The sequence below is a fragment of the Doryrhamphus excisus genome, chromosome 3, assembly GCF_030265055.1.
Source record: "Doryrhamphus excisus isolate RoL2022-K1 chromosome 3, RoL_Dexc_1.0, whole genome shotgun sequence".
In the NCBI taxonomy this organism is placed as follows: Eukaryota; Metazoa; Chordata; class Actinopteri; order Syngnathiformes; family Syngnathidae; genus Doryrhamphus; species Doryrhamphus excisus.
This window is the reverse complement of record NC_080468.1, coordinates 13,829,488-13,844,407: the sequence shown is the minus strand read 5'-3', so window position 1 is coordinate 13,844,407 and position 14,920 is coordinate 13,829,488. Positions and strand designations below refer to the sequence as shown.

The window sequence follows — 14,920 nt, the reverse complement described above, 5'->3', positions numbered from 1 at the left end:
TGAGATAACAAAGTTGGATTTACGAGAAGTTGTAAATTTAAAAAAAATTATTTGCTCTTAAATTAACTACTTTTTTCCTCAAACTTTATGTCAATCCTAAATTTGTTGTAAATTAACAAGAAAAAATTATAAAAAAGTTCATTTACAAGAAAAACTGTCGATAATTTACTACTTTATTCTTAACTTGTGAAAAACAAAATTCAAAATCTGATTTTTTTTTTATGAGGCCCTAATACCTTGTCACAGAAACCCTTTAACTTAGAATATAAATTTGAGGCTAACCTGTTAGTTCACTAGCTTGCTAGCTTGCAGCTATCAAGAGTCTATCGGCATGCTGGAGCCTATCCCAGCTGTCTTCGGGCGAGAGGCGGGGTAAACCCTGGACTGGTCGGCCAGCTAGAGTCCCTGTAGCATAATAGTTGTGCAATCTAATGTAAACAATACACAACAAGTGTGCTAACATGACCATAGGGGTGTTATTTCATGTCTACAGGGCTCTAATAAATGTTTAAAAACCGTATTGAGAAAGCCATAAACAGGTTTTCTATGATCCTGCTATGAAAATATTCCATTAACATTGAATTAATTTATTAATTGGTTGTCGACTGTATGTTTCGCTTCAAAGCAACTATGTTGCATTAAAGGACCACCGAATAAAGCAGGAAAATCTCGACGCTTGATGAAAATCAGTGACAATGTCAAATGTAAAAAATTGTGAGCTTTTTTTTAAGTGGTACTGTACATGTATGCTGTAAATTTAACCTGTATTAAGTATTTTTAAATTGCCAATGATATATTAATATTGTCCCAGAGAGAGGAAAAAAAAATACTTAAAATCCTGGCCCCAGCAGGTCTGTAAGATAACAAATGTGCATCGCTACACTTCCTGTATGTACTTTACATGAGGAATGAGACTGGCTAGCAACTCAAATGTTGATTGGAAAATAACAGCATTTTTCGGAAGGGGGGGGAGCGCAAACATATTTAGTTCTGCATTAAACATGGAGCAAGCATCAGCTCACTCCCACACAGCACCAAAATATGTTTTGAGTCATTGCAGCCCCTCATATATGATCTGCAGCGTTACAAGAACAAGCTATTCCAAATAGATGAATTACCTTCCATTTTCATGGAAATAGAGAACAAACCGTAAATGAGTGCTTTTTTTTTTATTAATATCAAGCCAACATATTTCAGAATGTTTTGAATTCTGAATAAAAGGACTAAATGACAGTCTCCTCCCCCGAGAATTTGCATAATCAAGCGTTATCTTTATATCGCTGGTGGAGCTCCAACACGTCATCCTGAGAGATCCTGGTCCAGCCTTCGCTGTGGACATGGTAGAGGTTGACCTGCCCGCCGCTGTAGGCGTCGCGGAACGTGGCCTGGTAGATAGCTCGGCGGCCCAGGTCGCAGGCCTCTTCTACGGTCAGATCCTGCCGATGGCCGCTATCCATCACGCCGTAGGCGTACATGGATCCGGAGCCCACGGCGAACACATCGCCGCATATTCGGTTCCCCTCTGAGTCGACGTAGTACAGCCCTGCAGGGGGGGGGGGGGAGAAGCAGGTAAGCGGCGTCTGCCTTTATTCTGAAAATCGAGACGACATGCGATGACATCCAACGCCGCCACTTTTGCGCAAACTTAAAAGCGTGCACACGGCGTCCTCTGCAGAGACAATGGCAAGCAGCTGCAACCTTTCCGAGTGAAGCAGCGCCGGCGAGATAGTGCAGCTGCATCCACTTCAAGCCGAGCAAGGAACCTGCTGACGACGCGCGGACCACATCGGTTGTCCAGCTCCGGGGTCCCTTGCTGCGGGGCTGTATTGATCCCCGGCAAACCTGCCAAAAATTAACTATCGACCCGCAAAAAACCCGAGCTGCACAGATACCTGCACCAACCCCGGCACCTCTGGGGAGGACTAACGCTGCGAGCACATCCAGTGGAAATGTGACTGGTGTCATATGCGCCCACTCAGGTATCATCGTCACTCTGAATATGGAAATGGGAATGACACATGGAGACGGGGCTCGCCCATGGCCACCATTTTAATGTCAGGGTCTCTGTGCTCATTATCACATGACAGGAATCCCTCGTTTATTGTGGTTAATTGCTTCCAGACCTGATAAGTACATTTCCTTAAAGTAGGATTTCTTATTTTTTCCTATTTACAGCATAGAAAAACTGTTTATTCATTCATTTTCTACCGCTTTTCCGCAGAGGGTCGCAGAGGGTGCTGGAGCCTATCCCAGCTGTCTTCAGACGAGAGGCAGGGTACACCCCGGACTGGTCGGCAGCCAATCACAGGGCACTTATAGACAAACAACCATTCACACTCACATTCATACCTATGGACAATTTGGAGTCGCTAATTAACCTAGCATGTTTTTGGAATGTGGGAGGAAACCGGAGTACCCGGAGAAAACCCACGCATGCACGGGAAGAACATGCAAACTCCATAGATAGATGGGGGGAATTGATCCCGGGTCTCCTAGGTGTGAGGCCTAAGCGCTAACCACTATATACGCCGTGCAGCCATGTTCAAAATTTCAATCACAGGGCACATATAGACAAACAACCATTCACACTCACATTCATACCTATGGACAATTGGAGTCGCTAATAAACCAAGCATGTTTTTAACCGCCTCTCGCCCAAACACAGCTGGGATAGGCTCCAGCACCCACCCATGACCCTCGTGAGGAAAAGCGGTACAAAATGAATGAATGAATAAATAAATAACGTAATGCCTTGATGTCCGTGAATGCCCCTTGCCTTCTTGGCTGTGCTAATTGCTTGTGACGCCGCCACGCGGTACGTGGCATGTTTATGAGAATCACCATCTTGGGCAAATCCACAGCACCCCTGTTGGATGCAGCTAAGTAGTACACTCCATTTTGCCTCAAGATTGTGATTCATTCACAGTCAATTCCACATAATATGTATACTTTTTTGTGCCTTTGTAGACATGGGGAACCATTAAAAGATAGCACTTTTCCACAAGAGAAACCAGGAAAACCAACCTCGGGAAGCGTTCATCTCTCTGCCACGGTAGTGAACGTGTATTAGAGATGTGGAGGGCCACTTGCTTTTCTGCAGTAGTGGTGGTGGGATGGGGGGGGGGCCTTATAATTCCTTTCAACTGACAAATTGCAGCTTCCTCAGCCTGTCGTTAGCTTGCCTTAATAATCATGCACTGCCTGCCTTTGCATGGGGGTAAATTGCCACTCTTGACACCTGCCTGTTCCAATTGAAAACTGTTAAGAACTTGTTACAAACACAATGGGGCAGGCGGACAGTTAGAATGGCAGCCTCTTGTGTTGAGCACCGCGCGGTTTGACGGCGAATGAGGTGATCCAAGAATAGAATTGGAGCGGCAGGGATGGGGGGGCACATCCCACGTTTTTTCCTTTTCAAAACACTGCGCAGTGTCCATACGTGGCGTACCTTTGAACGAAGACAGGAGGCACGCATTAAGCGGCAGAGCGTCGTTAGCCACGAGGCGCTGGCCTTCCGCTCCATTAGTTCACCTGACAGCAGACACTTTTATGCAGAGACTGCAGCTGGCTAGTTAGGTGAGAAAGCAGCGTGCGGAGGGTGAACGGCGGGTTTGAATCTCACAGCTGGATATCCGTCTTCCCATTAAGAATGCGCCACCCTGTCAGGGATCGTAATTCCCACCCACTTAGCATAAAATACAGTCTGAATAGTAAAACGGTAATCCTTCCTCCTTGCGCTGAACTACGAATGCAGTTTTGTGTTTGAATACACATAGTATTTCGACAAACGAAGTAACATCCAAATACAAAGGCATTCAGTAGAAGTGTTCTGTACTGGTTCTGCACTAGGTGTCAGTCATGTTCAATGAGACACAATAATAGGTGTGTAACGGTGACTGTAGGGGTGTTATTTCATGTCTAAAGAGCTCCAACAACAGTAAAAAAAAAAAAAAGCTGCCATCTACTGGATGGAATTGTAATGACAAGCAAATCAGACAGTCCTGTTAAGCAGTCATCCCTTACCACTACCAATTTCACGGCATCACTCTATTAAGGTTTTCTAAAATATTAATAAATCATTGCTGCCCGTGGTTGAATACAACCTATTATTAAGTCCAAAAAATAAGCATTTTAAGCACATTTTTAAAGCATTTTTTTAAGTGTTGAAATTACTAAATCAGGGGTCTCAAACTCAATTTACCTGGGGGCCACTGGAGCTAGGGTCTGAGCAAGGCTGGGCCGCATCAGGTTTTCAAAAAAAAAAACGCATTTATTAAAAACAGAAAAATATACAAACTTTTTCAGTGCTTTGGTTTCGATTTTCTACAATAAAAGCTCTGATAAAACATTCCACTGTTCTCAAATATCTTATTTTTTAATTTTCTGCACATAATAAGATTAAAAATAAATAAACAAATCAAGAATAAAGAAAATCAATCAATCAGTAATAAATAAATATCATAATAATAATAAAAACTTAAGAAACCACATATAGTTGGTGGGTAGACATTTTTTTTTTCAGATTAAAATGAACAAAGCATTATTAGAGCCCTGTAGACATGACAAAACACGACTATAGTCACATTTATACTCTTTTTATTTACAACATATTGCGCAACTGCAGGGTCTTGAGACACATGCTAACTCGCAAACTAGAGAGCTAGCGACCTAAAGGGTAGCCTTCAAGTTATTTCCTTTAAACTTAAATAGCCCAAAACTTACCACTTCCACACGGATAGGGAGGATAACTATTAACAGTTATTTAACCTTTAATATGAACATTAATCAAACGTGATAAATTTTTTCTGGGTACATGATACCATACAGCATCCATATCAAACTTGCGCGGGGCCGCACTAACATTAAACTTTCATATCAAGGCGGGGGCCTCAAACTAGTGTCCTGCGGGCCGCGTGTTTGAGACCCCTGATCTAAATGGTGTAAAAGACAAATATAAGGCATTCAACATAATGATATGTGGTATTATTGATTAATATGTGGTACCTCAAAAGGCATGGCCCACTATGAGATTCTGATGGTATGATAACCTAAGACAATAAGACACCAAGGTCGGTTTTCTATGCTCATCGCAAAAAGTATTTTTTTTTATATAAATCGCTGGAAGAAAAAATGAGGGATTGCTATACAGCAATGTTCTCTACGACTACGCAACTCGACATGTTATGCTATTTTAATGTCTTCCAAGCACATCATGATGTGCTTGTCAGTCTGTGCAGCCCGTCGTTCCAACTCCCCAAGTGGACGGCTGCTTCTTATCACACCTCGCACCGACATACCACCACTGAATGGCTCGCGCGTTCCAACGGTCATTCTATGACTCTTCTGTGGCGCGTGCTTGTTTACATGACATTTACCTGTCCCTGCCGGCACTGACTGACAGTGCACGCTCCTACAAGCCTACGGATCATTATTTTCCTCGATTGATTGAACACACGTCATTCACCTTGGTTGACAGACAAGTAATATGTTACCGCTGACAGAACACATCCTTTTTAAACAAATGCTTATCACCGATGTTCAAATGTGTGGACACCCATGGTTGTCTCGGGTCGCCAAGCGACGCCCGTCCTGCTTTTTTTTAGCTAGCCGGCTGACAGACCCGGCCGTATTGATTAGCCATTATGGTGTCGCTATGGCTGCCTCTTTACCCACACCTTTCATCAGGGGTCTCAAACACGCGGCCTTGAGGCCCCTGCCTTGATATGAAAGTTTAATGTTAGTGCGGCCCGCGCAAGTTTGATATGGATGCTGTATGGTATCATGTACCCAGAAAAAAATTATTACGTTTGATTAATGTTCATGTTAAAGGTTAAATAACTGTTAATAGTTATCCTCCCTATGCGTGTGGAAGTGGTAAGTTTTTGGCTATTTAAGTTTAAAGGAAATAACTTGAAGGCTACCGTTTAGGTCGCTTGCGCTCTAATTTGCGAGTTAGCATGTGTCTCAAGACACTGCAGTTGCGCAATATGTTGTAAATAAAAAGAGTATAAATGTGACTATAGTCGTGTTTTGTCATGTCTACGGGGCTCTAATAATGCTTTGTTCATTTTAATCTGAAAAAAAATTGTCTATCCACCAACTATATGTGGTTTCTTAAGTTTTTATTATTTGCTATTTTATTATTATTATTATATTTATTTATTAGATTAGATTAGATTCAACTTTATTGTTATTGCTCATGTCACTTGTACAGGGCAACAAAATGCAGTTAGCATCCAACCAGAAGTGCAATTTTTATAAGTACATTAGTATGGACAGATCTATGTAAATAAAACTATACAGGCTATGACTATAATACAGTGAGGATATGTACAGGGATATAAATGACTAATATGGCTATTGTAGATTATACAGATTATAAACAGTGTGGGTATGACAATATATAATAACAGTAATATATACAGTATTGCAATGGAGTGACTAGGGTATGGAAATGACTATAATATGGCTATTGTAGATTATACAGATTATAAACAGTATGGATATGACAATATATAATAGCAGTAATATGTACAGTATTGCAGTGAAGTGACTAGAGTAGAGTATGGTTATTGCAGATTATATAAATTATAAACAGTATGATCAATGAATCAACAGATAATATATGTACAATAGTGCAATAGTACAATAGTGCAATGAAGTGATGGGGGAGGGCATAGGTCAGTGGGGGGATGTACGTAGTGGAATGGGTGGGCAATGGGGGGCAGAGTTCAGCAAGGAGACAGCTGTTGGGAAAAAGCTGTTCCTGAACCTGGTGGTTCTTGTCCGTAAACTCCTATAGCGCCTCCCTGAGGGTAGGAGGGCAAACAGTCTGTGTGCTGGGTGGTGTGAGTCTTTGGCAATTTGTGATGCCCTCCTGAGACAACGCTTCCTGTATTTATTACTGATTGATTGCTTTTCTTTATTATTTTTTTGTTTATTTCTTTTTCATCTTATTTTGTGTAGAAAAATAAAAATTCAGATATTTGAGAACAGTGGAATGTTTTATCAGAGCTTTTCTTGTTGAAAATCGGAACCAAAGCAAAGTTTATTCATTTTTCAGTTTTTAATAAATGCGTTTTTTTTTTTTTGGACAACCTAATGCGGCCCAGTCTCACCCAGACCCTAGCTCCAGTGGCCCCCAGGTAAATTGAGTTTGAGACCCCTGCCTTTCATAGTGGGCCCACCTCCTTCTGTGGAGCAGCAAAACTATTGCTTGAAGCGGGAAAGAACGTATACTAGGCTACAGTGCCATCTAGTGGGAATTTCTGACACCTGCACATAATGTTGCATAAGTAACAGTCAAGATTATGCATATTGTTGAATTTATGACTAATACTTTAATACTAATAATTTCACTTATATTATTGAAGCACTTGAAGGGTGCCTAACATGATTAATCACCTTAAAATATGTTATATATGTTTATATTATTTTATATGACCTGGCCCTACCTACCCATGACGAGCTAGCTCTCGCAAGTCAGCCTCATTTCAGAAGTAACGTCATCAAGGTGATGACGCCTGTCAGCTAATGCAGAGTAAATAAACGCTAAATCAAAATGGCAGTCAAGTTGTGTTGCTGCTGGATGTTCACAGTATCTGACCAAGACTTTTCTGAAGCATAGGCAACTCGAGTAATTTACACTTAGAATTACGTGTTTCGAAGGCAACCGGTCTTCATCTCCAGGCCTTAAGGCTTGAGTCCATGTTCTGCAAGTTCTCCAAGTGTTTCTCCTGTCTTTTCCCCTCAAAAACTAGTGACGCATCGCTTAAATCTTGGCAATAATCGCTGAAAATATCCTCTACTTCATACACCGATGTTTGTTTACCAGAGTGATCGTACTCTGATGGCGTCACTTCAGGAAATTAGACTGAACAGCGAGAGCTAGCTCTTCCTGACTGCCGACATCAAATATAAATGTCATTTTTGCTAGTTAACAGTTGGCTGTTGGATTACTATATATATATATATATAACGCATTTAAGCTAAGTTGATGAATCACGTGAGGGAGGCTTTAAATTTCTACTCTGTTCAACGTGCATGTCACAAAACTCAAAAATAAACTACGTATAATAATAATAAACTATATCAACTAATAGCTTCAGGGTTTTAACTACTGTCATGTGTGAGGACACTGGAAGGCTAGCATGAAAGGATTAAGTCTGCCTATCTTTTCCTGTGGCCGTTTGAGGCACTTTTTCACAATACTGGGAAAAATTACACCCTTATCTACCCTTATCTACACACCGAAAGGCATGCTGGGTAGCCCGCTCTACTCTTTGCCAACACGCTACATTATATTTACTGAGTAATCATGTAACAGGTGCCGGTTGGTGCATGTGTGTCAAAGTATGTTGGTTAGCGTCACTCCCTGACACCTTAAGACACCAGAACTGACAATATAGGCTTTTAGCTCGACGGTTAGCGCTTTCAAATTCTCACTCAGGCCAAAAAAAAACACATGCACGTATGCATTTACCTGGTCCTCGCTTGTCCCAGCCACAGACCATGGTCCCCATGCTGAGTCCCATGCCGTTGTATTGGTAAACCATGTTGGCAAGCAACTTGGAGGCGGCGGCGACCGAGATGCGCTCTTTGTTGCGGAGCTCGTAGATGCGACACTGGCGGGCCAGCAGGCGCTCCCAGAAACTGCAGTCGGCCGCCCCGCCGGCCATGGTGCCCAGCAGGTAGGGGTTGATCTCAATCACTTTCTTGACCGTCTGGGAGGCAATGTAGGCGCCTGCTGTGGCACGAGAGTCCACCGCCACGATGACGCCATGCTCAAACTGAAAAGCAGTAACAGAAAAAGAATGAGCATCACAGTTTGATGTGTGTGCAAACGTTGGATGGAAGAACGTTGCTTGTGAAATTACCCAACTCCCAGAACTGCAAGTGTGGAGGCAAGTCCTAATTTCAAACGCTGACTTTGTCTAGACTTTGGCCGAGATAAAATTTTATTTTGATGACCAATTTTGAATTAATCCAAAAATCAAGTTTATTTGCACTTCTAAACATACTTTTTTGTCTCTCCTATGAAGTTCTGCTTTTCCATACATCACCACATTTAATAATATGCAAATTAGCATATGACATCATCAACTTCTCCGACAGCCAAATGACAAATGGCTACTTTTCTTACTGACGAGTTGGTCACACATTCTAACGTATTTGTTCACAAGTATAGTTAAGTATTACATATGTAATGCTATTTATAGATGCGCAATTGTACTGTTTAACGGCAAAAAATGACACCCGGTGCCACAGGTAGGTCGCAGGCCTGTTGCAAACACGGCATTGATTTGAATTATTAAGTTAATGAACACTTCGTCTTTCTATCGTTATAAAGATGGTTCAGTAAAACTCAAATCAAAATACAAGATGGGAACCTTTAAAAAAATTATTTTCAATGTCATGGCAAGTAAATTGGTGGTTTCGTTTTAAGCTAGCTCTTCGTAAGGATGCTAACATGCTAACATTGCGACAACAATAGCGTCTGGTAAACAACGTCCCGCCTAAAATGACTTGGATAAGACACGAATCTTGTAATAATTGTATATTTTAAAGGATTATATCTATTATATATTTAAGTTACGGTATTCGCTGACTTACTTTGAAAGCTAATGTGGTAGTTCCGTGCAGAAACTCTATTTTCCTCTCGATGCCATCCTCGTCCGCGGCACGAAGCGGATTTCTGATGGAAAACCTCAGGTTGGTTCCAAACGCAGATTCGAATCCCACACCGCTCAACCCGGGCTCGGAGTCAAAGGTAAATGTTTGTCGGTCACCGAATGAAAAATCCGCACAATCACTGTTCAACACACTCGCGAGAGCCATCTTTGAAACTGTCGGATGAATAAGCAACTTCCGGTGTTTATGTTGTTGGCTGTTTCGTGGTATCCACAGCGCCCCCTGTATGTGTGGATGATTACTAATATGCTGTATGTACTCTGAGGAAAGGGCTAACTATAGGACATTATTGATATTTAACAACTTTAATAGAAAATTACATATAATGCTACATTGCCAGATCATTTTGTTTTGTTAATTTTGGTTTGTCCATGACTTTTGCCATTTTGGATGAACAAGCAACTTCCGGAGTTTATGTGTTGGCTGTTTCGTGGTACCTACAGCGCCCCCTGTATGTGTGGAGAATTATTAATATGCTGTATGTACTCTGTGGAAAGGTCTAACTATAGGACATTATTGATATTTTGAGAGCTTTAATAGAAAATTATATATAATGCTACATGTTTTTTTTGTTCATTTTGCTTTTGCCCTTTTCTTATAATATTTCCCTCTGAGGTCCTCCCTCATTCTTTGACTCCATCCTTGCGCTGTAATGTGGAAGAGGTCCACGATGTTTCCTGTGAAGGCATCCTTGAGGGTGGCCCTGAACACAGCTTCTTTGGCCAAGGAAATTGCTTTTTCTTTACTCAGACACCAACTCAAGTCACTGTCTAGCACACCATAAGCATAAGGAGAACCGGATCCAACAGAAAACATGTCAATAAATGTTAGATATTAGATTTGAAAATGGATATTAAAACAATATTTCAATATCTATTTTACTATTTTATTTCTTATTTGATCTTTTAGTTTTGGATTAAATTCAATTTGTACCTTTATTGTATTTTATTTTTACTTTTTATTTTACTAGTCTGTGCAGCAATTTGGAAACTCTGTTTATAAAATGTGCTATATAAATAAAGTGGATTGGATTGGATGTCACCTTCCAGTCAGGAACCACTTATCGAAAGGCGGCACTTGTGTTGCAGTTGGTAGAGTCTGATCTCTCTCATCAGAATACGCTGTCACAATGTCAATGTCTTTTTTTTTAGTAATGGGACATTCCACATGCATGCGTGTCTGCTGCTGCAATGACACCGCCTTGAAAGATAAAACCCAGGGTCGTTGTTCCATGAGAAAAGGGTCTGTGGATATAATGGTGAGGTTTTGGTGAGGCCAATGTTGGTGTATAAAAACTTTCTTCTGCTTGATTTAGTCCCCATCCGAGGTCGTAGCAGTTAAACAAATCCACTGATGTGCTTTTCTCCTTCAGAGTTGGGGCAATCCACTTGTGATGCACAGTCATGTCCTTGAAGCGACAAATATCTTCCAAATCCATGAGTGAAGTAGAGATAAATTGATTGTAGGATCAAAATTGTCTCTCTAGACAAGGAGACAGAAAGAATTAGCCTCAAAAAGATGAAATTGAATCCATAAAAAATGAAATATTGATAAACGCCATTCGTTATCAACTACCAACTAATCTCACCCCAACTCAGACAAATTCACCCTTTTTATAGCACCACCAAATGTGAGAGCTTGAGGAAAAAAAGATGGATTTCCTAGTTGACAAGCGCAATTCTATCTTGCCCGGAGTGAAACTGATATGGAGCGACGCCGCTTTCTGCAAACGGTTTCACATTTATGTTCATTGCTTTCTGTTTGATGTGAAGGTACACCATTGAGCAGTATAGGCTACTTTCTGTTTAAAAAAACAGTCCAACAGGATCGATTAAAAAAATACAATTAATGAAAAAGTGTTTGAATGAATGCATTGTTTGAGTATTTGATTGTCTATTCATGATCAATCAGTAATTATAAAAAGTAATTAATAAAATTAAATTATATACCGCGACAATGCACGATATGTGAAACTGGCATACTTAGGAAGCCATTTTGACTCTGCCGACATCGACTGATCACCTTAGTCAAGTCACATGTAGATCCAAAATGGCGACAAGTTTCTCAAAAGCAGTGTTGCCTTTGGCGACTTTTCCTAAAAGTGTCAGTAACGACAAGTGAATAATCAATCTTTTAGAGAACAACTCCTTTAAAATTGATCACAACTACAAAAAGTCTGTTATTGACATTGTATTTAACGTCACGGGGCCACTTCCGGTGACTTTTAGGACAACCAATAGCTAGTCTCCTTACTGAGTGGTGGCAACTGTGCTGGAAAGCGGGACCAGCGAGACCGTCCTCGTTCATCTGCCAAGTCATGGCGTCTGCCAGCACCGGGACCAGAGTGTCCTGCGGGAGAGATTTAAATTGCGTGCCGGAGATAGCCGATACATTAGCAGCGGTCGCCAAACTCGGGTGAGAAGACGTATTTAATTGTGCCCGACGGGTTAATGGAATTTAATATCAACGCATGATGCCTGCTAAGCTAGCCGGCGAATCACCAGCACGTGCACCCATTAGCAATGCTCCATGAGACTGTTGCTAGTGTACAATGTGATATTTAAGTTTAATACTTTGTCTCTTCTTTGGTAGGTTCGACTTTGTTTGTATGCCGCTTTTCCATCCGAGGTTCAAGAGGGAGTTTGAGCTGGAACCCGCTAAATCTCGACCCGGTGCTCATACACGGTCTGACCTGCTGCTGTGTGGAAGAGGTCAGAACGTGATGCGTTCAATACACAAAAGACGATACGTTATTAATCTGGTCAAGTGAGGCGTTTATGTATACATTGCAATCACAAGAGCAGTATTGAGTAAAAATTAAAATTTCACCTAGAAAAGCGGTATTTACCTGTTTGTATTCACACCTTTGTGTATTATGTTCCCTTTTAGATTGGAATACGCTTGTTGTTGGCAAGCAGTCTCTGTGGATTGACACAGATTCAGAAATTGAGACCGTACGCAGGAACTCGGAAGCTGTAAGTTGCGAAGAACTGGCATAGAATACCCCCCCCCCCAAAAAAAAGTCCATCTTGTCATTATTTTGTATGATTCTATCCAGGCTTTGGCACAGGAACTACACTTTTCTGCATACTTGGGTCTGCCCGTCTTCATGCTGCCTTTGAATGGGCCTCATAAAGCCAACCTAGCACGTCTGCTGCTTAATCACATCCAGTCTGGGCACCACACCACAAACGTAAGACAGGACTGCAGAGTAATGGATGAAGCACCAATGCTGGACAAGTGATTGAACATCTGTTGTCCCCTTTGTATTATTATTATTTTTATAGTTCTGGATTCGCGTTCCACTGATGGCTCCTGAAGACATGCGGGAAGACCTGATAGAGAATGAGCCGATCACTTGTACTGATGAGACGACAATGGATGAGAAGACCTGGAACTGGTTGGTTTGAAGTTATGCTTTTGCCTGTGTTTATCTGTTTGTTTTTTTATTCAAAATAACCTCAGTTCTGAATAGATTTGGATGAAATTTATAGGAACTATCTGTGAACTGGTTCAATTATGCCTGTGATCAAGAATTTTAATTTTTTGGTAATGGTTTTATTTCATTTGAATATGCATCCAATTACAATTGAATGCATCACATAATAAGTTCACAGTTCCACATGTCAAAAAGGAGTAGGAAGAAGCAAAGCTTATTAAATCCTACCCCTCCATCTGGTACTTTTACATTCAGTAACTGTTACATTTGTTCACTTCCTGCTTTCATAATACAGGTTAAGGTTTTTTTTTATTTAATAATTTATTTTTTTTAAATGATGTACCTCGCACCGAAGTACGAGGTGATATGACCACCTCGTTTTTAAAGGATTCTTTAACATTGCGAAAGAGGACCATTTTCAGCATTTATGCCTATAACTTCACAAAAAGATAACCAGTGCACTGGTTGAAGACATCTAGCCTTTTTTGGTACATTGTGTTAGCATGCTAACGTTGGCATATTAGAATTTTTTTGCTATTTTCATGGGTAAACCCATTTCCAAACACCACTATCATGCAAGGTGTTAGAATGCAGGTAACATTACATTACAGGTAACATAACATTAGCAGGTTAGCATGGTAATGTTAGCATACTAGCTTTTTTTTTGCTATTGTCATCAGTAGACATACATATAAATACCATGCAATTTCACAGTTATTTGAAACTTTTTTAGTAGTTGCTAAAAAAACAACATGATTTTCTCCCGTTTCCTGCACTTTTAGGTGGCACTCATTTCGAACACTTTGCGATTACAACAAGAGGATCTGCGTGGGTAAGAACATCCTGCAAATATGCAACCATCTGAAAAGAATAACCTTGTACGAGTGAACACTTTGTCATATGTATTTTCCAAAAGCTATTGAAGTCGGAGCAGACATGCCTTCAGAAACTGTGATTGACAAGTGGCTCGGGGAGCCCATCAAAGCAGCCATACTTCCTACCAGCATCTTTTTAACCAACAAGAAGGGCTTCCCTGTTTTGTCAAAAGCGCATCAGCGAATCATTGTCCGTCTTTTCAAGGTAGGAACAATGGGCCATGTGTAGAGGCACTTTAAAAATGTGGTTAAATAGGGGGTTCTCAGGTGGTCTCATCCTGAGTTTCAACCCAGTTTTCCTTTAAGTCACTTTAATTTTTTTTATTGTTTTGATATTTTTACACTTTAATTATTATGAAAAATCCAGCCAGTCCAGGGGCGTCGACACAAATGGCCTCCACTGTAATAAAAAGTTACTAAAGTTACTAAGTCTACTGTGTTTTTGGGATATAAAGCAGCAGTGGTTTTAATAAAAAAAAATGTTCATCTTTCACAGTTGGAGGCACAATTCATCTTTACAGGCACGAGTCGCCACACTGAGAAGGACTTCCGTTCCTACCTGCAGTATCTGGAATACCTCAGTCAGAATCGGCCAGCGCCTAATTCCTATGAGCTCTTTGCTAAAGGTTACGAAGACTACCTCCAGTCTCCGTTACAGGTACACACACATCGATTCTCTTTGGTTTGTCCAACTACGTTAAAAAGCCATCGCATTTCAGTATGTGGAATCAAACTATGGAACGGATTGAGTGAGACCCTCAAACAACGCACAACGATGAGCCAATTCAAGAAACAATACAAGCAGTTGATGTTTGCTAAATACAAGGATGAAGAGTCTTGAACCAGTCATGACGTGCTATACATATCACTATATTGACACTTACTATGGTACACATTATGTCATTGGATGGTCATA

At 40.8% G+C, this 14,920-nt stretch overlaps 2 protein-coding genes across 2 annotated transcripts in view; one reads left to right on the top strand and one right to left on the bottom strand.

Moving 5' to 3' along the window:
* Window positions 1-1,150: 1,150 nt before the first annotated feature.
* psmb5 (proteasome 20S subunit beta 5) lies at window positions 1,151-9,870 on the bottom strand. The gene is made up of 3 exons (XM_058066739.1): window positions 9,613-9,870; window positions 8,483-8,789; window positions 1,151-1,543 (listed from the first exon to the last, which is right to left on the bottom strand). Exons 1-3 carry the CDS (start codon window positions 9,835-9,837, stop codon window positions 1,260-1,262), a joined length of 816 nt encoding a protein of 271 aa, XP_057922722.1. The 5' UTR covers window positions 9,838-9,870; the 3' UTR covers window positions 1,151-1,259.
* A 2,028-nt stretch (window positions 9,871-11,898) lies between these two features.
* Window positions 11,899-14,920, top strand: part of prmt5 (protein arginine methyltransferase 5) — a 10,489-nt gene continuing 7,467 nt past the window's right edge. Inside the window, exons 1-8 of the mRNA XM_058066738.1 lie at window positions 11,899-12,105; window positions 12,283-12,401; window positions 12,580-12,665; window positions 12,749-12,883; window positions 12,978-13,090; window positions 13,912-13,961; window positions 14,046-14,209; window positions 14,501-14,662. Coding sequence (XP_057922721.1) covers window positions 12,008-12,105; window positions 12,283-12,401; window positions 12,580-12,665; window positions 12,749-12,883; window positions 12,978-13,090; window positions 13,912-13,961; window positions 14,046-14,209; window positions 14,501-14,662 — 927 coding nt within the window. The 5' untranslated portion in view covers window positions 11,899-12,007. The remainder of the gene's footprint in view (window positions 12,106-12,282; window positions 12,402-12,579; window positions 12,666-12,748; window positions 12,884-12,977; window positions 13,091-13,911; window positions 13,962-14,045; window positions 14,210-14,500; window positions 14,663-14,920) is intronic.